This window comes from Podarcis cretensis (assembly GCF_951804945.1).
Source record: "Podarcis cretensis genome assembly, chromosome: 18".
Lineage (NCBI taxonomy): Eukaryota > Metazoa > Chordata > Lepidosauria > Squamata > Lacertidae > Podarcis > Podarcis cretensis.
The window spans coordinates 10,171,906-10,197,889 of NC_137188.1; the positions used below are offsets into that span (position 1 = coordinate 10,171,906).

At 49.5% G+C, this 25,984-nt stretch overlaps 2 protein-coding genes across 2 annotated transcripts in view; both read left to right on the forward strand.

The window, feature by feature from the left end:
* BSG (basigin (Ok blood group)) overlaps window positions 1-16,102 on the forward strand; it is a 41,949-nt gene extending 25,847 nt beyond the window's left edge. Inside the window, exons 4-9 of the mRNA XM_079961089.1 lie at window positions 637-725; window positions 3,823-3,959; window positions 6,888-7,164; window positions 10,741-10,765; window positions 11,970-12,039; window positions 15,233-16,102. Of these exons, the coding sequence (XP_079817215.1) occupies window positions 637-725; window positions 3,823-3,959; window positions 6,888-7,164; window positions 10,741-10,765; window positions 11,970-12,027 (586 nt within the window). The 3' untranslated portion in view covers window positions 12,028-12,039; window positions 15,233-16,102. The remainder of the gene's footprint in view (window positions 1-636; window positions 726-3,822; window positions 3,960-6,887; window positions 7,165-10,740; window positions 10,766-11,969; window positions 12,040-15,232) is intronic.
* Window positions 1-25,984, forward strand: part of MADCAM1 (mucosal vascular addressin cell adhesion molecule 1) — a 179,274-nt gene that overhangs the window by 79,376 nt on the left and 73,914 nt on the right. The window lies entirely within an intron of this gene.

Genomic DNA, 25,984 nt, shown 5'->3' on the forward strand with positions numbered 1-25,984 from the left:
TGCCGTTTACCTTCCCACCAGAGCGGTACCTATTTATCTACTTGCACTTTGACGTGCTTTCGAACTGCTAGGTTGGCAGGAGCAGGGACCGAGCAACGGGAGCTCACCCCATCGCGGGGATTCAAAATGCCGACCTTCTGATCGGCAAGTCCTAGGCTCTGTGGTTTAACCACCCACGACAAAAACATTCCTCTTCAATCAGGCCTTTGGCTGATTGATATTATGCAGTCTTTTACATGTGGTGGGGGGGGTACTGTTTTGCTGTTTCTGTTTTAACTATTTATATGTGCTTTTATGTTGTGAATAGCCCTGTCATCTTTTGATAGAGGGCAGTATATAAATGTAATTCATAAATGAATTAAATAAACCAGGAGGTTCCTTTCAGCTGCTATAGCCAATAGCAGCTAGTAGGCATTTATTTATTCTTTTTAGACATCTCAGCTAACTGCCATGACCACATCTTGTGGTAGCAAACTCCATAAACAGCAGAAGATAGCTTGAGGGTCACAGACGAGCCCCACATCCCACCCTAGTCTTGGCCCAGAAAAATTAAGGGTGGTTGTGTCCTCATGTAGCGATAACTGGGGTGTGCTCTGCTCGTCTTGCTGCTGACGTGCTTTGTTTCATTCGTTCCAGAATCCCAAAAGTGGACCATGACACCTCAGGGGAGTACCACTGCATCTTTGAAACCGTTCCCCTTTCCAAAGCTACTGTGTACGTGAAAGGTGAGCTCTGCGGGGGAACCCAAACACTTATCCTGCTTCTGCCTTCTCCAGCTGCTGTTGTATCATTGCTAAACGTGGGCCAAAAGATTTTTCTCTTACATGGGCATGTTTGCTGGTGGTTGACCTGCTCCTGGTCCTCTCAACTTTCTGTCCATGTCAAGAAGCACATCTGCTTGCCCTTGTCCTTTGGGCACTGATGGAGGTGCCCGAGGGTTGTGTCCAACATCCCCTCTGCTCAGAGTAGACCCACTGGGATTAATGGGCACGGCTACTCTTAGGGAAGGGACGTGGGTGGCGCTGTGGGTTAAACCACAGAGCCTAGGACTTGCCAATCAGAAGGTCGGCGGTTCGAATCCCCGCAATGACGGGGTGAGCTCCCGTTGCTCTGTCCCTGCTCCTGCCAACCTAGCAGTTCGAAAGCATGTCAAGTGCAAGTAGATAAATAGGTACCACTCCGGCGGGAAGGTAAATGGCGTTTCCGTGCGCTGCTCTGGTTTGCCAGAAGCGGCTTAGTCCTGCTGGCCACATGACCCGGAAGCTGTACGCCGGCTCCCTCGGCCGATAAAGCGAGATGAGCGCCGCAACCCCAGAGTCGGCCACGACTAGACCTAATGGTCAGGAGTCCCTTTACCTTTACTCTTAGGGAAAGGACACTAGCTCAGTGGTTTGCATGCCAAAGGTACCGTGTTCAGTTCCCAAGGGCATTTGCAAGTAGGGCCGGGAGAGAATCTGCCTGAAACCCTGGAGGACCACTATCAGTGTAGACATTACTGATCTAGGTAGACTGGTGGGGTGATTCACTATAAGGCAGCTTCCTCGGGCCCTTTCATTTCAGTGGGTCTGCTCCGAGCATGAGCTTGTTGGACGCAATCCCTTTTTGCCTGAAGCTGATCTACCCCGCTTGTTCCCAGAGCAACTTGGAAAGGTCAGTGGTAGTAATAATAATAATAAATTGTATTTATATCCCGCCCTCCCCAACCGAAGCCGGGCTCAGAGCAGCTGACAACAATAAAATAGTACAACGTTCTAAAATCATTTCATTATAAAATTAATTCAAGTCAAATTGATGGCAACCATTAGGCTAAAGTTCTGTGAGGATTGCCAAAGGGAGGGAGTCAGGCTGTGCCCTGGCCAAAGGCCTGGTGGAACAGCTCTGTCTTGCAGGCCCTGCGGAAAGATATCAAGTCCCGCAGGGCCCTAGTCTCTTGTGACAGAGCATTCCACCAAATTGGGGCCACAGCCGAAAAAGCCCTGGCTCTAGTTGAGGCCATCCTAACCTCTCTGTGGCCTGGGACCTTCAGGATGTTTTTGTTTGAAGACCGTAAGTTCCTCTGTGGGACATACCAGGAGAGTAAAGGCGGTTCTTGCCCTGAGAATTGCAGTCTTAAAGATCATCGCTCGGTGAATTGTTGGGAATTGTAGAGTTGGGAATGACCACAAGGCTCATCTGGTCCAGGAATCTTTCACCCGACGTGGGGCTCGAACCCACAACCCTGAGATTAAGAGCGTCATGCTCTGCTGATGGGGCTATCTGGAAGCACACATGGAAAGAAAGAGTGGGTGGAAGGAGAAAAGTGGGGGAAATGGTAAATTGCCTACTTTGCACAGAGAAGATCCCAGGTTCAGTCCATGCCATTTAATGACTGGAGTTTCAATGTATTTTTAATCTTTGTTGGAAGCCGCCTAGAGTGGCTGGGGAAACCCAGCCAGTTGGGCGGGTTATAAATAATAAATTTTTATTATTATACTATATGTGGCCAGGGGACGCAGGTGGCGCTGTGGGTAAAAGCCTCAGCGCCTAGGGCTTGCCGATCGAAAGGTAGGCGGTTCGAATCCCTGCGGTGGGGTGCGCTCCCGTCGTTCGGTCCTAGCGCCTGCCAACCTAGCAGTTCGAAAGCACCCCCGGGTGCAAGTAGATAAATAGGGACCGCTTACCAGCGGGAAGGTAAACGGCGTTTCCGTGTGCGGCTCTGGCTCTGGCCAGAGCAGCGATGTCACGCTGGCCACGTGACCCGGAAGTGTCTCCGGACAGCGCTGGCCCCTGGCCTCTTAAGTGAGATGGGCGCACAACCCCAGAGTCTGTCAAGACTGGCCCGTACGGGCAGGGGTACCTTTACCATTACCTTTATATGTGGCCTGGGGAACCCAGCCACCACCCCCCTTCTGAGTCCATGGCAAAGCCACTGCCAGCCCATGTAAGCAGCACTGAATCAGAGGAACCAGCAGTCACACTGTATGATGAGGCAGTTTCAGATGCCCCTGCAGTCTTACAAATGCACCTGTGAAAGTTAGCTTGCATCGGTTTTACTAGCCCATCTGCCTACATTTTCACCAGTGCACGTCATTTGTGACCTCAATAGCTTGTTAGCTTGTCAGGGGGCAGGGAGAGAGAAGGACAGGTTGCTGAAAATCCCCTCCCTCATCGCTAATGCTAATTTTTAACTCGCTTTCATAAGCAGCCAGCTATCCTTGGCCCTTGCTGCTCACCTGTTCTCCTCGGGTACCTCATTGCCAGCTGTCCCTCATCTTGCTTGCGCCCCTTTTCTTCATCTGCTGCTTGCCTTCTATCACTGTGCCATTGAGAGTGTGCTCACTTATGGCTTATGTGTGTGGTACGGAAGCTGTACTACCCAGGACAGGATGGGGCTGTGCAGAGTTGTTAAGGCAGCAGAGAGCATTGTTGGCTGCCCACTTTCCACCTTAGAGCAGATTTATGCCACAAGGTGCCATAGGAAGGCACTGGACATAGTAAAAGATCCATCGCATCCTGGTCACTGTCTCTTCGAGCTCCTGCCGTCGGGACGGAGATACAGGACGATGAAGACAAGAACGAGCCATCTCAAGAACAGCTTCTTCTCCAGAGCGATCTCGGCCCTGAATGGGAAACCTGGACTTTGAAAGTCATCTAATCTTCCTTGCTGTATTATACTGTATTGTTTTAATTAGTGTTTTTATAGTTGTTTTGATTTTGTGTGGAGTGCCCTACCTGGGTGGATGGAGCAGCCAAGTAATTTTCGTTGTCCCTGAGAGGGGGCAATGACAATAAAGATATTATTATTATTATTATTATTATTATTATTATTATTATTATTTGCAGTGAAGCCACACGTGTATGCCTACAAGAAGACAGAGCATGGGAACGAGGGGGACACAGGCATGCTGGTCTGCAAGAGCTCCTCGTACCCTCCTGTTACCCAGTGGAGTTGGTTCAGGGTGGTCGGCGATGTGTCCCAGGTGAGTCTCTTGGCCAAGGCAAACATTTCCCCCACGCTCCACTGCTTCTGTTTTCCTCCCTTTGCAAAATAGTTCTGTGCAGCGACAGGGAGCAGACCACCCCCGCTTTCTAATTAACACGACGGCAAATGCAAGGCAGCCTCTGTCAGCACAGGTTTCTTTTGAAGCCGAGGAAGCCTTTGATCGTGTGCAGTGGGGCTTTCTGTGACTCCCACCACGCATATACCATCTTCCCCACCCCATTTCCTCAAGTGTACCCAAGCAATAAATTGTGGCCTGTACTCAGAACTAATACAACTGAAGCCAGGAGGGAGGCAGGAGCTGCCACCATATCAGCCATGCTTTTTGACCTAGTCACTAGCATGCTTCATTAACCAACCCACTAAAATTAAGGGTGTTGCAGTGGCCAAACGAGAATACAGTGGTGCCCCGCAAGACGAACGCCTCGCAAGACGGAAAACCCGCTAGACGAAAAGGTTTTGCATTTTGGAGGCGCTTCGCAAAACGAATTTCCCTATGGGCTTGCTTCGCAAGATGAAATGTCTTGCAAGTTCCTGCGGGTTTTTTTCCCTTTTTTCCCCCTTTTCCTAAGCCGCTAAGCCGCTTATCAGCTGATCCGCTGAAAGCCGCTAAACCGCTAATAGCGCTAATCCGCTAAGCTGTCAATGGGCTTGCTTCGCAAGACGAAAAAACCGCTATACGAAGAGCCTCACGGAACGGATTAATTTCGTCTTGCGAGGCACCACTGTACAAGGTGGCTCTATTAGCAGATGCCACCCTGCTCTTTTTAAACAGACCTGCAGAACTCAAGCCCTAAATTATGATTGTCCAATAGGCAGTTTGAGCCACCTGATATAAAATTGACCAGTGGAAGCAATGACCAAACAGTAGGGACTAGTAGGCAGCCACCACACAGACTGGCCCTTAAAGATTGATAACTTTCCATCCTTAGGTTTCCCCATAGCTAGGCAAATTGACCAAGGCATAAAATAAATGTGGAAGAAGCACTTGCGAAAAGAAATATGGACTTGGGCAGAGCAGACTATAAATGTAATTAAATAAACATAATTAAGTGAATGATGTGCCCATGTGTCCTTTGGGATCTCCCAATCATCATCACACAAAATTACTTTCTTGCAAATCAGCCAGCTGTTTTGATTTTGTTTTTCTGGGGGGCTGGCATGTGCCAAACTCCAGGTCCCAGTGACCAGTGGTAGCTTTAACCTCCCAAATGTAGCGAAAAACATACCTGATTGCAAAAGTCAGGTACTGGCAACAGGAAGGAGGTTAGGAAATCTGTTAATGGGCATGGATGGAATGGGATAACCTAGCTCTTCTGTGGAGTTGGGCAGCAGGCTGTAAGCACCCAGTAAACGATCCTTCGACATTTGAAAGCCAGACCACCCCAAGCACAGGAATTTGCAGCTAGCACCCCTTGAGAAAATTCTGTTAAATAACCAAATGTCAGAGATGAAAATACTGTATTTAATTTTTTTAAAGGGCATATGATCAGAGAGAGGGGAACAAGGAACTAACCATGACAGCAGGTCTAAGAGGCACTAAAACCTTCGATTATAATGCTGCCTGTTCCACAATAGCTTTATTTAAGAACCCTCAAGGAAGGTATTCAAAGATGCTTAAAGATTTGGGAAATCGCTGCTTAAGGGGATCAGGTATTTATTCTCTAACCAGCCCCTTGATAAAATCTGCAGTCAAACAATGCACATTTCGCATGCTTAAGTGGTTGCGAAGGTAGAACTTAATCCTTGAAGGGGAACTTTGGCAAACCTGTCCTCTCTTGATCTTCAAAGGTAAAATGTTGAAGTCTGGCAGCAAATCTGCCTTTCTGGACTTGGGTATTGCTAGACATTTCAGCTGCAGCAAACATCTGTTAGAGGCAGACCCAGTCAGGACTTTTTACTACGGTGTAAGGGGCCTGTTAGCCGACATATGTAACTCTTCCACTTCCATAACTTTTGGGTTATTACAGTGGTGCCTCGCAAGACCAAAAGAATCCGTTCCGCGAGTCTCTTCGTCTAGCGGTTTTTTCATCTTGCGAAGCAAGCCCATTGATGGCTTAGCGGATTAGCGCTATTAGCGGCTTTTAAGTGGCTTATCAGCTTAGCGGATAAGCAGATAAGCGGCTTAGCAGCTTAGAAAAAGGGGGGGAAAGGAAAACAAACCCGCAGGAACTCGCAAGACATTTTCGTCTTGCGAAGCAAGCCCATAGGAAATTCGTTTTGCAAAGCACCTCCAAAACGGAAAACCCTTTCTTCTAGCGGGTTTTCCGTCTTGCGGGGCATTCGTCTTGCGGGGCACCACTGTAGTTTGTTTGTTTTTTGTTGTTTTTTTAAATAATATTTATTCAAGTTTTAAAGGTTACAAAAAAAAGAAAAAAACACCAAATTAAGCAAAAAACAAGACAATACATCACAATAAGTAAAAACAAAACAAACAAAAAACAAAAAAGATACAGAAAAATACAAACAATTAAAAAACAAATCAAACCTTCCCATAACTTATCTTTCATTTGCTTGTTTCCTTGACCTCCTCACACCTCCCTTTTTTGTATTCTAGTTCAGTTAGATATTGCAGCAAATCCTTTCCATCTTTGTTTTTATCCTAAAAATTTATCTTGATATACTATAATTTTACATTCTCCTCTTTCACTAATTGCCAATCCTTTTTTACTTAATCCTTTATAACATTTCTGCGAAAACCACATAGCTTCATTCCAACATCCTTCTAACATTCCTTTTGGGTTATTAGCAGCCCCTTGTTGCTTATGGCCACCACGAGACCCAGTGCAACACTGAGTTCACCCTGGATTGTGGATTTTGAAGAAACTTGTATTGCCGGTCCCTTGATTCAAAGCGCTGCCCTAGCAGACGACACTTGAACCCTTTTCTTTTCCTCCTCCTCCCCCAGCCTATCGTCAACGGCTCCGAGGACCGGTTCTTCATCAAGTCTGATGGTAACAAGACAGAGCTGCGGATCCTCTCCCTGCACCTCGAGAAGGACCCAGGCGACTACTTGTGCAACGGCACCAACGAGAAGGGCGATGGGAACGCCGTGATTAGCCTACGGGTGCGCAGCCGCCTGGCAGCTCTGTGGCCGTTCCTGGGGATCGTGGCTGAAGTGCTGGTGCTTGTCACTATCATCTTCATCTACGAGAAGAGGAGGCAGCCCAACCAGGTCCCTGACGGTAAGTTGCCTGGGGAGGGGTCAGTGAGCCTGCTTTGGGGGACAGGAAACACATGGCTCCTCTTCAGAACTGGGTTAGGGCAGGCATAAGGACCTCCTTTAACGTTATGGTCTGGCTCTACCCCTGAATGGTTAGGAGGATTTTATCAAATGAAAGATCCAGGGAGGATCACCGCCTTTTTCCAGAGAGGACCTTTTTTAAAAAAGAAAAAACCAACAACCCCAAAATCCAAGCCTTATACCATCTGTCCCTGGGTTGAATTAAAAACACTATAGTCTGGCAACGTGAAAGCTCCCCACGCTCCGGATAAGCCCTTAAAGGCATGCCCAACATTCTTGCCCCTTTTCCACATTGACCCTCACTCATGCACCCTTGTTTCAGAGTTAGCCTTCCTTCAGATTGACCAGTGTGAAAGGAAATGCCAAAAAGATAAGAGTTTTTCTTGAGCAGCATGGCAGATGGGCGTGGAGCGGTCCCCCTTTTGCGGAACGGATTCCCTGTGGCCTACCAAACCATCCCTTCCGATTCCAGTGTCCAGGCTGTGAGTGCTGTTGCTCTTACTGTCCAAAAACAGTAGGGGAGGCATTGGCAGGCTTTGTTGTGAGTGTGCAGGTTGGAAAAGTGGGCCACAGTCTTACTCTCCCCACCCCGTTCAGAAAGAGCTGCCTAGAGAAGGGGTGGTTCTGTGAGGGAGGAAAAAGAGTCCTGGATGGGGGACAAGAAGCGTTAACAGCCACCAGAAATTCTGCTACTTGAGGTTTCACCAGTTCCCCTCTCTCTGAGGTCTCCAGAGCTGTGCAAAACAACAGACTGGAACCTTTAATTTTTATTTTTTGTCACTGCTATAGAAGTATCCGTAGTCCCTATAAAACAGCTCTGTGCATCCTATTATTGGGTGTTTGTTTCTGCAGATCTGCTGTGCCTTTTTTCTCCGATGCAGCTATGCCCTTTTAATAATAATAATAATAATAATAACAATAACAATAATAAATTTTATTTATATCCTGCCCTCCCCAGCCAAAGCCGGGCTCAGGGCTGCTAACAATAAAATAATGCAACATTCTAAAAACATTTCATTATAAAAATTAATTAAAATCAAATTGATGACTACCATTAAGCAAAATTCTGTGCAGATTGCCAAAGGAGGGAGTCAGGCTGCGCCCTGACCAAAGGCCTGGTGGAACAGCTCTGTCTTGCAGGCCCTGCGGAAAGATGTCAAGTCCCGCGGGGCCCTAGTCTCTTTTCAGCTGCATGCCATCCTCCCCCCCTTCTTCTGCAGTGTAGGGCTAAGAACACACTTGGCTGTTTTTCTAAACTTATCTCTGTGTTTTGCATCTACCCCCGCCCTCCACTAATATGCAGTCGCCATCTTCAGGGGTTTCGGCTCCTGAAAGCTCTACTTTGAAAGATCTGCCACGCAGAGGAGGCCCACTGGACTCCATCTCTCACCAGTCCCAGTATGGCCGGTAGCAAAGGGCAATGGGAGTTGTAGTGCAGTGCCAGCACCCGGGCAGCCACAAGCTCGCCATCCACACTTTATAAACAGTATGGATTTATGTAATGAATCTCTTGCTCCTAAAATGCTTTGTTGAGAACAAAAAGGTGACATAGGGCCAACTGTCTGGTCATAGAGCGGGCAAGACAGTACAAACCCCCAGTGGGGTAAAGAAGGTTTGTGTGTTCAGAAAACCAAAACCTTATCTCTGTGGTGTGGTGTGTCCTAGCTGGCATTATCTTTCCACTCTTCCTTCCTCTTCTTCGGCTGCATGTTATCTGCTTGTGGTAAGTGAAAGAGCTAGCTCCAAGTATCACCCTCTTCCCCATGTGTTGGTGATGGTCTTACCTGCTGTGTGAGAGAGAGAGAGATAGAGAGAGAGAGACGTGTGGCAGGATTTAAAACCAGGAGCAGTGGGAGAAGCTGTGTCCCTCTCAGATGTTTCTGGACTCCACAACTCTGAACTTGCATGATCATCCCTTAACTTGAGAGTCTAGTGATATTGGGAGGGTGACAGGGTCCCTGCCCCTGTTGTGAGAAATAGGGAGAAGTCTGGGCTCTGATAGGCATGGGGGGCTTCTCTGCCCATCAGATGGTGGCAGGTGGCCGCATGGTGTCCACCTGAAAGGGTCTGTGTGTGCTCCCGCAACGACGCCGGCAGCCATTTTCCTCTAGCTCGTAGTACTGTTTCGTTGTGCTCTTGTGGTGGTTCAGTCCAGAAATGTGGAGACCCTTTTTGTTGTGCTTCAGCTTTCAAACAGCCTCTTCGCTTGCTCGCTCGCTTGAATGTGCTTCCCTGGTGTGGAGTCGGCTGTCTGCCACACCAGCAGAGTTGGGGAGCCTGGGAACTTTAGATTTTCCCAGGTGTCCCTTTCTCTCTAAACCTTACAAAGCTCAGAATGGCCAGCCCTTGTTATATCAGCAGTAAAATGGAGGTGAACTTGAGAGAGGGTTTTTTGTCCTAAGGGGACGGAGGGAGATACCCACGTATGCACAGAATTTCGGAGTCCACGGTTTTGACGGTACAGGCTAGTTAAAGGGGAACTGCAGTGTTGAGTCCCTCTCCCCCAGAGATGATAGGGGCAGGGTGGGTGGGGATGGCAGATCAGCAGTGGAATCCTGTGTCACTCTTGTGAGCATGTGGAGCGTTTCAGGGAACCCTTCATCACATGTGCAGAAGCACACAGGCCAGGCTGTCGAGTTGTGGGGTACACCCCGCTGCCAGAGGGTGGGTGGGAGTTGTAGTTCAAAACATCAGGAGGGCACCAACTTGGTGAACGTTGGTGTGCAAGCAGTGTTAGAAACTCAGATATATATATAAGCTATGTACTAAATGGGCTCCTTACACCAAGGTTGCAGTTGCAAAACCAAATGCCTTGTTGCCATTTTGGGGCAAGGTGGCTCTAAAGGCTTTGATTCTCAGTTAAACGTCTGGCTAGTCCAGATGACAACCTTGAGCTAGGTGAAGAGCTTTGAGAACCTAGAAGAAAAGACCCTTGATCCAGGAACAGTCCACATATATATTGGCCTAGTCTGACCTCTTTTTCTTAATGCTGCCTGCACCTTTTCGGTAGTGGCGCTCGCCCTATGGAACGCCCTCCCATCAGATGTCAAGGAAAGAAACAACTATCTGAAGCTAGTCCTGTTTAGGAAAGTTTTTAAGGTTAGATCTTTTATTGTGTTTTTAATATTCTGTTGGGAGCTGCCCAGAGTGGCATGGGGAAACCAAGCCAGATGGGTGAGGTATAAATAAATTACTACTAGTACTACTACTACTGCTCAGGCTGCACAAAAAAGACATTAGGTTCCAGAAATCCATTCTGATTGTTTATTAGTGTGTGAAAACATGCCCAGATCCCCATATGGTAGATGTCAGGTGCCATCCTGGTACTCGGGTATCTTCCCTTGGTCGCAAGTGGCCGATAGCCAGGTGCAAAATGCGCATGGCAAATTTCAAACTGTAGGTGTCTTTAGGCAGGCAGGGGTGGCGAGTTGGGAATGCATACGCCAATCATCCAAAACTGGCTTTTTAATCTTGTTTTTTTCCTCTTTCCCCCCGTCTTGCTTCCATCTCCCTGAAGATGACGATGGAGGGTCTGCACCACTGTGAGTATCAAGGCACAAACACATGCCCCTTCCTTCTGCCCAAACCCTTTTCTCTCTCTCATTGGTGGGAAATCGTATTGAAAGAGACTGAATCTCTTTAACCATTTGAGCAAGCCTGCAGCCTCTTGGAGGAGCTGCATAGTTTCTGGCAAAGCACACAGTTCTATTGGTTGGTTCTTCTCTCTCTCTTCATTTTTATTTCTAAACTGCCTAGAGGCGTTGGAAAAAGCAGGGGGAGAGAGAGGAGCTGTACTAAACAGAGATACAAAGAGCTGTATCTCTCCAAAAATCATCTAGCAAGGCTGGAAGTATCAACTGTGTGCTTGGCATGAAAGCTGATAGTTGGGATGGCCAGTGTAGGGCAGATTTTGGGGAGAGAAGAGCCAATTCCTTCATGGGCTGCTGTCAGGTGTAATAGGAGTCAGACCCACCAGCCCACATACAGTATTTGTTTCCCAAGAGGCTGTGAGCACTGCACTTTCCATGGGAACCTCTTGCTTAGAGCATGGGTAGGCAAACTAGGAGCCGGAGCCGGCCCAATGGCCTTCTCAGTCAGGCCCATGGACAGTCCGGGAATCAGCGTGTTTTTACATGAGTAGAATGTGTGCGTTTATTTCAAATGCATCTCTGGGTTATTTGTGGGGCATAGGAATTCATTCATTTTTTCCCTTCAAAATATAGTCCGGCCCTCCACAAGGTCTGAGGGACAAAGTTTGCTGACCCCTGGCTTAGAGCATGGTGCCAAGATTGCAGCTTTGATCCCCATATGGGACAGCCGCATATTCCTGCATTCCAGGGGGTGGGACAAGATGATGCTTTCCAACTCTGAACTTCTGCGGTGATTCCATGCCCATCCTGGAAATGTAACCATGTTGTATGAAGAAGGACTTCCTTTTGTGGCAGACCTTGGTGACTCAAATTTTGGGGGTGCCCGATGATGTGATGCCCCAGAAGCTTGGCACCTGATGTGACTTCAGCATTTGCGCTCCCCTTATCTGAATCGTCCAACTAAGCTAGTCCCAAATTCTAGTATTATTGGGGGAGGGTTCCTGCAGGAAAGAATTTGGGTGCCTTATATTAAGTTGGGTAGGAGGGGGCACTTGGATTTTCCTGCCTTGGTGCATTTTTGTGGCCCATCACCAAGTTTGGAGATTTCCTCTGGGTCTCACATGTCCTGTTTCTTCTCCGTTCCTTTCCCCTCCAGGAAGAGCAATGCCACAAATTATAAGGACAAGAATGTGCGCCAGAGGAACGCAAATTAAGCAGATGGCAAGGTAGGGATGCAATCTGAGTGTCTGGAAGTGGCAGGGTGGGGGCAAGAACTTCCAAAAAGGGACCATATTTTTCGCTCTATAAGATGCACCTAGTTTTTGGAGGAGGAAAACAAGAAAAAAAGATTCTGAATCTCAGAAGCCAGAACAGCAAGAGGGATTGCTGCGCAGTGAAAGCAGCAATCCCTCTTGCTGTTCTGGCTTCTGGGATAGCTGCGCAGCCTGCATTCGCTCCATAAGACGCACACACATTTCCCCTTACTTTTTAGGAGGGAAAAGGTGAGTCTTATAGAGCAAAAAATACGGTACCTAGCCTTTTCCAGAGATAAAAGCTCTGCTTGCTTGCTCTCTCTGGTTCTGGCTTAGGAAATGGCTCTTCCAAATTGCCTAAGCAGGGGCCTTCGTGGTGTTTATGTGTGGGGGAACTGAGTTTGAATCTCCACTTGGACATCACATGGACACACCCTTCATCCTGGCACACCAGGCCAGGGGTGTTGTAAGGGGCAGAGCAAGATTACTGCCCCCATACATCACCCTGAGAAGGGCCAAGGTAGAAAGGCAGTTGATCAGTTCCATGGATTAATAATTGTTTGGAGCAAGAGGGAAGGTGATCTAACACTTCATATATTGTCGGTGATATTGTGGCCCCCCTCAGTTCTGCCTTTGATGTCATTCCCAGATGGGGAAACTTGTGTGTTGAGTTCTATTGGCAGGGTGGGGAGGTATTATGCAGCCATACCTTGGGAGTCGAACATAATCTCTTCCAGAAGAGCGTTTGATTTCCAAAACATTCGGAAACTGAAGTGTGGCTTCCAATTGGCTGCAGGAAGCTCCGGCAGCCAATCGGAAGACCAGGTTCCAAAAAATCTGAGTATGAAGGTGTTTGAGATCCAAGGTATGACTGTAATAACCTAGGAGCAGGACATTCTTCGTTACTGTATATACTGTATTTTTCGCTCTATAGGACGCACCCAACCACAGGATGCATCTTGTTTAGAGGGGGAGAAGTTTTCCCCCTTGTTCTCCCCCTCTAGAACAAGGTGCGTTCAGGCAGCTACTGTATTTTTCGCTCTATAGGACGCACTTTTTCCCCTCCAAAAATTAAGGGGAAATGTGTGTGCGCCCTATAGAGCGAATGCAGGCTGCACGGCTAAGCCCAAAGCCAGAACAGGGAGGCGGAGTGCTCCATCTCGCTGTTCTAGCTTGGGATGGCTGCGCAAAGCCTCCGCAGGGCAGCGGGGCGAAGGCACCCCGCTGCCCTCCGGGGGCTACAACGCCTGTCCCGGAAGCTCGGGGGGCAGTGGGAAGGGGGTTCGCCGCCTTTGCGCTGCTCCCCGACCTCTTTGAGGCTTTTCCCCAAGGTGGGAGAAGGGACTGACTGGCCGTGTCAATCCCTTCTCCCTCCTGGTCGAAAAGCCCGCAGTAGCCATGCGCTCCCTAAAGAGTGCGCGGCTCCTGTGGGCTTTTGGGGGAGAAGGGTGAATTCCCAGAGCTTGGGGGGGGTGTCATATTTCTTTCCTTGATTTCCCCCTCTGAAAACTAGGTGCGCCCTATGGAGCGAAAAATACGGTACCTTGGAAGCCTGGAGAGCGAGAGGGGTCGGTGTGCACAGACCCCTCTCGCTCTCCAGGCTTCAGTGAAGACAACCCAAAGCCTCTGGAGCGCTGTGGAAGTTCCCGCTGCGCTCCAGAGGCTTCGGGTTCCTTTCGACCTGCTCTTTGGGGCTGGTGGGGGGAAGTCTCCCCCCAGCCCCAAAGAGCAAAGAAGCCAAGACAGCAAGCATCCCACTTGCTGTCTTGGCTTCTGCCATAGCCACGCGCAATCTCTCCGGCAGGGAGAGGCTGCGCGCGGCTATGGCAATAACCCCACCACGACCGCGTCAGTCCCTTCTCCCTCCTGAGGAAAAGCCCGCAAGAGCCGCACGGAGCTTGTGTGCGGCTTTGGGGGTCTTTTCCTGCCTGCCTCCTCCCTGCATTCGCTCCATAGGACGCACACGCATTTCCCCTTCATTTTTGGAGGGGGAAAAGTGCGTCCTATAGAGCGACAAATACGGTACTTGAGTATAAGCCAGCTGTCAGCATATTTTTTATGCTGAAAAAGCCCCTGTCGGCTTATACTCAAGTGAGGTGGCGGGACGAGCGGCCCGAAAGGAGCCCTTTCTTACTGCTGCTCCTGCTGCCGCCTCTCGCAAGAGCAGGAGCCGCAGTTGGGAGAGGCTCTGCCCTGCGCTGTGCCTCTCCCAATTGCGGCTCCTCCTGTGCCTGCTCTTGCAAGCGTCAGAGGCAGAGGGACAAGCGGTGAGAAAGGAGCCCTTTTGGGCCGCTCGTCCCTCCACCGCTGCCTCTGGTGGCGGAGGGACCAGCGGTGAGAAAGGGCCTCTCGTCCTGCCGCCTTTGCCCCTGTCAGCGGCGGAGGAGGAGGAATGAGCAGCCCGAAAGCAGCCCTTTCTGGCTGCTTGTTCTTCCTCCGCCGCTGCTGCCACCACCAGGTTTGTGGTGAAACTCATAATTTTATTCTTTTTCACTGCTTTGAGTTTGCTTTTACAATCAAGCGGCATACAAATTTCATGAAATACCGGTTTTTCGCTCCATAAGACGCCCTTTTTTCCTCCTAAAAAGTAAGGGGAAATGTCTGTGTGCCTTGTGGAGCGAATGCACTGGGCGGCAGAGGGATCCCTCGGCTACTGCTGCAGTCGCAAGCTGAGGGATGCCTCCACAGCCGGAGCCATGGCTCCTGTCCGTCACTTGCTGTGAAGCCAGCAAAGCAAGAGCTGCTGCACAGCTCTCACTCTTGCTGGCTTCCCAGCGAAGCGGGAGGAGGGACAGACGGGAGCAAGCAAAGCGAGAGCCACTTACATGGCTTCTTTCCGCTTTGTGCAGCTCTCACTTTGCTTGCCCATCCCTGCTCCCGCCTCGCTGTAAAGCAAGCAAAGTGAGAGCTGCACAAAAGCAGGAGAGAAGCCATGTAAGTGGCTCTCACTTTGCTTGCTTTAAAGCAAGAAAAAACGAGAGCCGCTTACATGCTCTGCACAGAATATTTTTTTTCTTGCTTTCCCCCTCTAAAAACTCTTAAAGAGCAAAAAATACAGTAAATGAAAATTTTCTTAAAACAGTATTAACCTATGCCTGTAGCATGCTGAAGAGTCATACACAGTGGTGAACTTACCCTAATTCTACGTCTTCTTTCTCTCTTTCAGGTGACATGTCAGCTGAGCTGAGCGCTTAGGGTGTTTCCTTCCAATCGTCCCATGCCATAGCACCAAGAATATCATAGCGTCCCCTCGCAAAGATCAATTCACTACACGTTTTAAGAGAAACAAAATCGTAGAGTAAAATCTTCCTCTTCTCTCTTTTTTTTAAGGAAAAAAACCCAGTCTTTTTTTTTTTTTTTTTTTTTTACCTATACATTAGCACATCCCTTTTTAATTTTTATTTCTTTAATGTAGTCCTCACAATTTGAGCCTCGGGCATTGAGGGGGACAGGACAGGAGGCGTTTTTTGGGAAGGGGAATTTGAAGGGTGAGCTGAGATCTGTCTGCCTTCCCCGCAGCCCCAAGTTGGAGACTTATTTCCCTGGCAGCAAACCACACGGGAAGCCGATCAAAGCCACGCTTCACGATACAGTAGAGCAGGGCATCTCTCCCCTTCTCCCCCTTCCTAAAATGACCCTCAGCTTTGGGGAGGACACCAGACGACCAGCTGCTGGTTTGGCCGGAGAATGCAAAAAGGCAAAAGGTTTTGTCTCCTTTTCCACCGCAGCGGCTTCTGTTAGGTCAGAAAATAGCCAGCTTGAGCCCCACTGCCTTTTCTAAGACCCATAGGGAAGCCTCCCAAGAAACGTGCAACTGCTGAAACCACGCGTGGTCTCCTATAGCTTCCCTACCCTGCCCCACACGGCCACCAGCAATGGGTACCACTGCCACAACGATCCTCGCTTTTTTCCAGCACCGTGGCTTCTCTAAACACCACATCCTTTTTCTTTGGGCCCCCTTTTTGGGCCCTTGTAGCTTTCTCTGCAGTGACCCGTTTCAACACTACAAAAATACAAAAAAAAAAACAGAAACAAATACTGTGTGCCATGACTGCTTCTTTTTTTAAAAAAAAGGGGGGGAGTTCATGGGGGTGAACCAATCTCTCGTGTTCTGTGTCAAAGCTTGGGGTGGGAGCTGAGGGCATGTCACTGCTTAGAAGTTTCTCCCTTTCTGTCCTCTTAAGCTGTTGCTTGTGGGACTTAGGGGAGGGCTATTTGCAAGGTCTGCAGCCCCCACCCAGCCACGACCTAAGTCTGCAACCCTGCAGCGTCTGAGAAGAGATTCACACTGTCCTGTCACCCATCCTCTTCCACTTGCTGGAAACAGCTCACCTCTTTTAAGAACAAGCTGACTTTCCTCCAAATAAAGCAGATTTACTTTTCCCGCCCACACCCCCCCCCTTTTTGGTCTCTTCACCCCCTGCCACCCCTCTGTGGAGTTGCGCATTTCTGTGACTCACCTTCCCATAAAAACACGGTAAGAGCCTAGTCTTCATGGTGCTGGGGGAAAGGAGCCGATTTAAATTGGAAGCTGCCCTAGGCGTCCCCGTTTCCCGGGGACAGTCCCCGGATTTACAAATCAGTTCCCATACAAAATCCACCGAAGTTGAAAAATGTCTCCGGGTTCATTGAAAAAAACCTGTTAACCTTACGTAGGCTGAGGCTGCCCATTGGCCTGTCTGGCTCTGTTGCCTGCTCTGATTTTCGGGGCGGGGGTCCTCTCTCCCAGCCTTTCTGAGGTGGGGGGTGGTGAAATTCCAGGAACTGTGCCTGAATGCAAGGCAGATGAAAGGGGTAAAGCAGCATGGACCTTGCCTCCCTGACCTTAGAATGGAATTTGTCGCCAAAGGACACACCAGGTGAGGGTTTATCCTGAGTGGGTGATGAGGATGGAGGGAGAGAGAAAAGGGAGGGGGGACAATAGTGTAGAGAGGAGCAGAAGGTTCCTAGCTAGGGCAAAGGAAAGTACAGCCATACCTCGGGTTACAAGCGCTTCAGCTTGCGTTTTTTCAGTTTGTGGACCGCCAAGTACCGGAACAGGTTACTTCCGGGTTTCGGTGGCCGTGCATGCGCACAGAAGCGCCGAATCGCAACCCAGGCATGCACAGATGTGGGTTGCGAACATGCATCCCGCACGGATCGTGTTCGCAACCCTAGCGTCCGCTGTACCTATGAAAAATCAGCACGCCTTGGGGTAGCAGCCGGGGAGACGCGTGACGCTAAAGGAGCTTGAGGAAGACGGAGCTTTTAAAATGAGGACTAGAACCCTGGAATCGGACGCGAGGCTTAAATCGTTCAGAAGGAAAATCCCACAGAAGAGGAGCAGGGTGAGAGAGGAAAGTACAGGAGAGGAAGGCAGCCAGTCGTAAGAGGAACTGTTTACTATCTCACAAACGCAGCAGACAAAACAGGTGGAGATCTCTAGCGCTGAGAAATAGAGAGATTTGGCTGCCGTTCCACAGAGGCAGACTGCAAGTGGGCCTTGCAAAGGATTTTAGTCCTGGGTTTTGGGGGGAAAGGGAATCTCCCCCCAAAAGGAAGCTTCAGAACAATAACCGGGAAAATCTCCAGGACGCATTACCCTGATCACAAAACCAGAGGTGTTTGCGTTCAAGATGAACAACAAGAGAGTTGGAGTGCCTGCAGGAGCAGAGCAAAGACCCATCGGCCGCGTGACCTTTAAAGCCTTCCCTCTGGCACAAGATTTTGACGATAACCTTATCTCCCTTTCCCATCGTCCCTTCCGAGACGCATGATGCAAGCTGCATGTTTTACGAGCTCTCCTCATTCCCCAGATAGGACAACGTCCAGCTCTGTCCCCGATGAACTCTGCATGCCCTCTGTGTATATAAAACCATGGCTTTTGTAGAAAGCTTTGAAGCCACCTGTTAATTTAGAATTTGGGCAGCTCCAGCCCATATGTGAAGGCAGGTTGTGGGGAGCATATATCCTGTGCAGGAGTGCATTCCCTTCTGCACATAGGCACATGCAAATGTTCATTGGCAATAACCTATCCCTTTCTTCCAGTGCACAGAAACATCCTAGTAAGGGGCAGGGCAAACCTGAGATTTCCCTTTCTTAAGGTGCAGTCACTGAGGGTTGGAGGGAAGGGAGCCTGAGACCTTAACCTAATTTCTTCTGTGAGTAAAGGAGGCATCTGAAGGAGAAAATTCTTAAGTAGATCTGCGTAACTTGCTCCCCTGCCCCTTCCTGCTAGGGAGGAAGCAAATACAAGACTCCAAGCTAGAAGTCTTGCATAACACAGATTTCCCTGCTCCTTACACTAAGCAGAAATGAAAACTAGAAACTTGGCTTCCTTAAAAAAACCACACAGGATTTGGAATCCTAAGACAGGCACAGCATGCTTTCAGTTTCCCCATTACCACTTTCGGTTTCAATATAAAGGCAAAGGACCCCTGGAAAGTTAAGTCCAGTCAAAGGCGACTACAGTGGTGCCTCGGGTTACAGACGCTTCAGGTTACAGACTCTGCTAACCCAAAATAGTCCATTGGGTTAAGAAGTTTGCTTCAGGACAAGAACAGAAATCGTGCTGTGGCAGTGGGAGGCCCCATTAGCTAAAGTGGTGCTTCAGGTTAAGAACAGTTTCAGTTTAAGAACGGACCTCCGGAACAAATTAAGTTCTTAACCCGAGGTTCCACTGTATGGGGTTGTGGCGCTCATCTCACTTTGAGGCCAAGGGAGCCAGCATTTGTCCACTGACAGCTTTCTGGGTCATGTGGCCAGTAGGACTAAACCGGTTCTGGCGCAATGGGACACCATGACGGAAACCAGAGTGCACGGAAACGCCATTTACCTTCCCACTGCAGTGGTACCTATTTATCTACTTCAGGGGTGAGCAACCTTTTTCAGCCATGGGCCAGCCCACCATCCTTCAGACCATGTGGTGGGCCAGACTATATTTTGGAAAGAAAAAAAAAATGAATGAATTCCTATGCCCCACAAATAACCCAGAGATGCATTTTAAAGCAAAGGACACATTCTACAGTGGTGCCCCGCAAGACGAATGCCTCGAAAGACGGAAAACCCGCTAGACGAAAGGGTTTTCCGTTTTGGAGGCGCTTCGCAAAACGAATTTCCCTATGGGCTTGCTTCACAAGACGAAAATGTCTTGCGAGTTCCTGCGGGTTTTTTTTCCTTTCCCCCCCTTTTTCTAAGCCGCTTATAAGCTGATCCGCTAAGCCGCTAATAGCGCTAACCCGCTAAGCTGTCAATGGGCTTGCTTCGCAAGACGAGAAAACCGCTAGACGAAGAGAATCGCGGAACGGATTCTTTTCGTCTTGCGAGGCACCACTGTACTCATGTAAAAACACAGATTCGCGGGCCGGATTGAGAAGGCGATTGGGCCACATCCGGCCCCCGGGCCTGAGGTTGCCTGCTCCTGATCTACTTGCACTGGCGTGCTTTCCAACTGGTGGGTTTTAAAATATAAGCTTGTGACAATACACATTTGCTGCCCTGTTTGGGTCTGTAAAGCGACAGTGTGTCTCGGTCGCTCCAGTATGAACAAGCTGTATTCTGCCAATGCGCTTGGGGAGATTCTAAAGTGAGAAACAGTAGCTGCCCTATTAAAAGGGGTGGGGAGCTTAAAAAAAGAGACAATTTGCAAATGTTGGCGTGAGAGCTGGGATCCATCCGTATTCATTTTAGCATGCTCTTTCCCAAACCGCCACCACTCAAAACCCCCAAGCACCCTCTTGCAGACAATGGTGTGTGTTCCTGCTTTCGTTGACTTGTTCTCTGCATCTGGGGCCGTGCCCCAAGCTGTGCAGAATAATAATATAATAATAATAATAATAATTTATTATTTATACCCCGCCCATCTGGCTGCCCGGCCACTCTGGGTGGTTTCCAACAGAACACTAAAATACAATAACCTATTAAACATTAAAAGCTTCCCTAAACAGGGCTGCCTTCAGATGTCTTCTAAAAGTTTGGTAGTTATTTTTCTCTTTGACATCTGGTGGGAGGGCGTTCCACAGGGCGGGTGCCACTACCGAGAAGGCCCTCTGCCTGGTTCCCTGTAACTTCACTTCTCACAGGGAGGGAACCACCAGAAGGCCCTCGGAGCTGGACCTCAGCGTCCAGACTGAACGATGGGGGTGGAGACGCTCCTTCAGGTATACTGGGCCGAGGCCGTTTAGGGCTTTCAAGGTCAGCGCCAACACTTTGAATTGTGCTCGGAAACGTACTGGGAGCCAATGTAGGTCTTTCAAGACCAGTGTTATGTGGCCTCAGCAGCCGCTCCCAGTCACCAGTCCAGCTGTCATATTCTGGATTAGGTGTAGTTTCCAGGTCACCTCCACATAGAACGCATTGCAGTAGTCCAAGCGAGAGATAACTAGAGCGTGCACCACTCTGGAGAGACAGTCTGCGGGCAGGGAGGGTCTCATCCTGCGTACCAGATGGAGTTGCCTTGGACACAGAATTGACCTGCGCCTCCATGGACAGCTGTGAGTCCAGAATGATGCCCAGGCTGCACACCTGGTCCCCAAGGTTGCTGGTTCTATTCTGAGGGCAACTAATAACTTCTCTTCTATGCAAATCCTCGTTCAAACAGCCTATTGAGAGTTGATGTCCATTTCAAAAAAAATCAGGAGAAAAACCCTGTGCCTCATTTAATCAAGAACTTATCTGGTGGCTGGCAGCCAAAGAAACAGCAGCCATCAACATGGTGGGGTTTGAGTTTTATACAGCTCTGGCCTCTCTCGGTCTGTTTTCTGAAAACAGCCCAAATATTCTAGCCCTGGAATGGCGAATCCTCTGGCTTGCAGCTCACAACGTGGCCCTCCAGTCCTCTCTGCAGGGCCCTCAGGAAACCCCTCAGGGCACACCCCCTAATGCCCATCATGTCTGGCTGTGATGTGCCCTTGCTTAACCTGGTTGAAGGGGCACAGAAAATAAAGAGGTGTTACTTATCAAGCAGGGACGTGGGTGGCGCTGTGGGTCAAACCACAGAGCCTAGGACTTGCTGATCAGAAGGTCGGCGGTTCGAATCCCCGCAATGACAGGGTGAGCTCCCGTTGCTCGGTCCCTGCTCCTGCCAACCTAGCAGTTCAAAAGCACGTCAAAGTGCAAGTAGATAAATAGGTACCACTCTGGCAGGAAGGTAAACGGCGTTTCCGTGCGCTGCTCTGGTTCGCCAGAAACGGCTTAGTCATGATGGCCACATGACCCGGAAGCTGTACACCGGCTCCCTCGGCCAATAAAGCAAGATGAGCGCCACAACCCCAGAATCGGCCACGACTGGACCTAATGGTCAGGGGTCCCTTTACCTTTTACTTATCAAGCAATGTGCAGATTTTGTCAAAATAAAGTAACTAGTTATTCCGAGAGATGCCACACGAGGGAGCCCTTTCCCTGCCGCAGCCTGTTTCTAACTCACATTTTAACCCCTTGCAGCCCTTTCCTTCATGCATGTGTATGTGTGTGTGTTTTTGAAACTTACTGTTTTATTGGGTCTTCATAAAAGGAAGCACAGTGGCGGAGGAGGGAACCATTTTCAGCTGGAGGGCCACAATCTCTTCAGCTCAACCTTCTGGGAGCAGCATGCGGGGGGTGGGCGGGCAGGGAAACAGTTTTACATCCTCCCCCCTACCAGGGAAACAAGAAGCATTAAGATAGCTAGCAAAAGTAAAAAAATAAATCGCTCATAGAGGGAGAACAGCCTGGGGGAGGATTCTGAGGGCCAGGTAGGGAGAACTAGAGGGCCACATTTGGCCTGAGAATCCCCACCCTCACATTTTGCAATTTTTCACAAACTCCCTTTGCCAGCCACTTTGTTTGGTCCAAGGATTTTGTTTCATCACCTCTTTTTCTCAATGGGAGCGCAAGGCGGCGCGCGCATGGCACACGCCTCCCCCCCCAAAAAATATACCCCATTTTTTGCTCTATGACTCACTTTTTCCCTCCTAAAAAGTAAGGGGAAATGTCTGTACGTCTTATGGAGTGAATGCAGGCTGTGCAGCTATCCCAGAAGCCAGAACAGCAAGAGGGATTGCTGCTTTCGCTGCGCTGCGCTCTCTCTTGCTGTTCTGGCTTCTGGGATTCAGAATATTTCTTTTCTTGTTTTCCTCCTCCAAAAACTAGGTGCGTCTTGTGGTCTGGTGCGTCTTATAGAGCGAAAAATATGGTAATTCCCAAAACAACCCTCTGAGGTAGGTTGGGATGAGAGAAGTCAGCAAAGAGAGCGTCACGGCCAACTGGAGGGGATGGGTGAAGCTGGATTTGAACCCTGATCTGGGCCAGGTCCTGGGAGCTGAGCAGCCAAGCAAACGGGAAGGGGTGCGCCATCGAGCCAGCCAGAGGAGACCCCCGAAGCTGAGGGCCCAGAGGCCTTGCCAGCTGCTTGCCTTTGCTGCTCCCTCTCAGATGCCAGAGACATCACTCAGCCATGACTCAGAGCCTAAATGAGCAGCTGTTGACTCATTCCTGGGCTGAGTGGGCGCCTACGCACAGGCTGTGCATTGTGATAGGAATTCTGAGGTCTTAGATATATGGCAATGTTCATAAGCGTACCAACCAAGCACATACATAGATCAGCACAGGGAGACCGACCTGGATCCATTTTGACTCCCAAACTGAGCAAATGTTTTCTCTGCAAGGTTAAAGTGGGAAACCTCCCTATTGTCTTTTCCTTCACAAATCCTGTCTTAAGGGTATGTCTGTGTTTGAATAGGGTGTGAGCCTGTGACCTGGCCCAGGAACTAAGTATTTATCATTACAAAAGACTGGCCAGGATCCACAATCAAGTAACCTGCCAGACAGGAAATAAACAACGACAGGAGAAAAACATTCAATTTTCTGTTTAGACCGCCTTTTTTGTGATGTAGGTGTGATGTATCTGGGGGGGGGTCTTAGGTTACACCCCTTCTGTGATGTATGTATGATGTTTCCGGGGGTGGTCTTGATCCAAAGGTAAAGGGACCCCTGACCATTAGGTCCAGTCGTGGCCGACTCTGGGGTTGCGGCCCTCATCTCGCTTTATTGGCCCAGGGAGCCGACATACAGCTTCCAGGTCATTATTAAGCCGCTTCTTGCGAACCAGAGCAGCGCACGGAAACGCCGTTTACCTTCCTGCCGGAGCAGTACCTATTTATCTGCTTGCACTTTGACGTGCTTTTGAACTGCTAGGTTGGCAGGAGCAGGGACTGAGCAACAGGAGCACACCCCGTCGCGAAGACTCAAACCGCCGACCTTCTGATATGCAAGTAATAGGCTCTGTGGTTTAACCCACAGTGGCACCCGCGTCCCGGTCTGGATCCACAGGGTGGCAATTTCAAAAGTCTTTATAAGGCCTTGCGCGCCATTGTTCTGGGTTCCTCCTCCTTTCCTGCAGGTGATGGGAGCACCCTGTTGCAACAGATCAATAAAGATCAGGCTTACTAGCTGCTTTGCTTCTCAATATTCTCTGGTTGGCCTCTGTTATCTTCTCCTACCAATAGGGAACCTACGTAAGGACTCTATATCAGCTCTTGGATACCCCATAAGGGCAATTTTTGTTTACAACAGCATACAGGGAAGAGATTTGAAGCCTCTCTCGCCACCATAAGCAAAGCACGGCGCTGCTGCCCACTCCTTCAGCTTTCCTGGATTCGGAGGTGGGGTCCCTACAGGTCATCTAGTCCAATGCCCCGTAATGCCCAACTTTTATCGGAATGCAAAAGGCCAGACGACAGCCAGTTTTAAAGCCCCAACACACACACACATTTCTGGGCACTCGCTTTTTGACCTGGCGGTCAAGGCAAGCAAGCTTCTCTATCCGGCCCCCAGAAGCCACACCATACCTGTCAACCGTCCCTTATTTGGCTGGAAAGTCCCTTATCCCAGCGCCGTGTCCCGCTGCTGTCCCTTATTGACGATGTCCCTTAAATTTCCCGGGTTTCAAAGGAAGCAGCTCCTCTCCCTCACTCTCTGCCGGCCAGGGAGGAGGGAGGCTCCAACTGTGTTGCTTGGCTGCATTGCTCACCCAATAAGGAGTCTTAAGAATGACAGGGGGTGGAGCTTGCATGCCTTGTGCCGATCAAATCGGCCGCGTTGCCTGGGGACTCACCTTTGCTCAGCACTTCCCAGCAGAGAGGTGACGGTGGTTTTCCTTGCTGCATCCCCTTTGCCGGGTTGCTGCGCTGTGGGAACCAGCGCTTGAGGCTTCGTTTGGCTGCTGGCTGGGCTTTCTGCCTTTGGCTCGGAGGGGCTCAGAAGGCAAACATACCTGTGCTTAGAAAATCCCTTATTTTGGCTGCTGATCCCTTATTTTCAAGGCTGCTGGTCCCTTATTTTCAAATCTGTAAGTTGACAGCTATGAGCCACACCCCTTCCCACAAGCCACACCCCTTCTCACAAGCCACACCCCTAACCAGCCCTGCCTTGCACCCTCTTCTTTAGCGCTTTCACCGGACGGGAAATGTGTCCTTGAACTCCGATCACGATTTCTTCCAGAGATAAAAGAGGACTGTGTGTAGAAACCAGCCTAGCGTACGTACGGGAAATTTGTGTCCATTGCCCCTCCCACTTTCGCCTCTGGCTCCGCCCTCTTCTAGAATGCGGCTCCTGGAAAGTTGCCCAGAAAGAAATGCAGCCCTCGTGCCCCAAAAACAGTTCTCAAACTCTGAAAGAGAACCGTCCTCAATAAAGCTGCTGCCAACCCGTGCAGGGGACGCTGGCTTCGGCGTCCCCCTTGCCATCTTCCAGCTCTGCCTCTGTCAAAACCCGACTGATAATTAAAATAGCGTCTGTGTTTCTCAATTAACCAGAGAAAGTGCTTCTTGACAGCCCTGCATCCTCCCCCCAGGCCCCGAAAAAAGCAAAGAAACCCAGTTTATTTAATTTAATGGCTGCCTGATACTGTGTCAGACCCCAGGCAGGGAGGAGACTCAGCTCGTTAGTAGCAATTAGTGAGCTTCTGCCCATACACGACTTTTCTAATGATCCCCAAAGAAACAACAGGCCTCGTCTATTTATAGACAATATCCTCCCCCCCCCCATTTATTTCTCCTCTGCTCCCCCATCACCACCACTAGGCAACCTCTCAGTTCCAGCTTCCTCGGGAGGGGGGGGCGCCAAACAGAAAATCAAATCTTAGCTCCCAGGATCTGCTCTCAGAATTGTGATAGGAATTTTATGGTCTTAGATATATGGTAATGTTCATAAGTGTACCAACCAAGCAAGTACATAGATCAGCACAGGAAGGCCAACCTGGAACCATTTTGATTCCTAAACTGAGCAAATGTTTTCTCTGCAAGGTCAAAGTGGGAAAAGCCTCCCCATTGCCTTTTTATTCACAAATCCTGTCTTAAGGATATGTCTGTGTTTGAATAGGGTGTGAGCCTGTGACCTGGCCCAGGAACTAAGTATTTATCATTACAAAAGACTGGCCAGGCTCCCCAGGAAATCCAATCAAGTACCTGGGGACGTGGGTGGCGCTGTGGGTTAAACCACAGAGCCTAGGACTTGCCGATCGGAAGGTCGGCAGTTCGAATCCCCGCGACTGAGTGAGCTCCCGTTGCTCGGTCCCTGTTCCTGCCAACCTAGCAGTTCAAAAGCACATCAAAGTGCAAGTAGATAAATAGGTACCTCTCTGGCAGGAAGGTTTCCGTGCGCTGCTCTGGTTCATCAGAAGCGGCTTAGTCCTGCTGGCCACATGACCCGGAAGCTGTACGCCGGCTCCCTCGGCCAGTAAAGTGAGATGAGCGCTGCAACCCCAGAGTCGTCCGCGACTGGACCTAACGGTCAGGGGTCCCTTTACCTTTACCTCCCTTTACCCTTTACCTCAGTTTATGAACAGCCTTGTTTACGAACTATTCGGTTTATGAAACTCCGCAAAACCGAATAGTTCGGTTCTGGTTTGCAAGCTTTACCTTGGTCTACAAATGGAAGCCGAACGGTGGAAGGGCACCGGTGG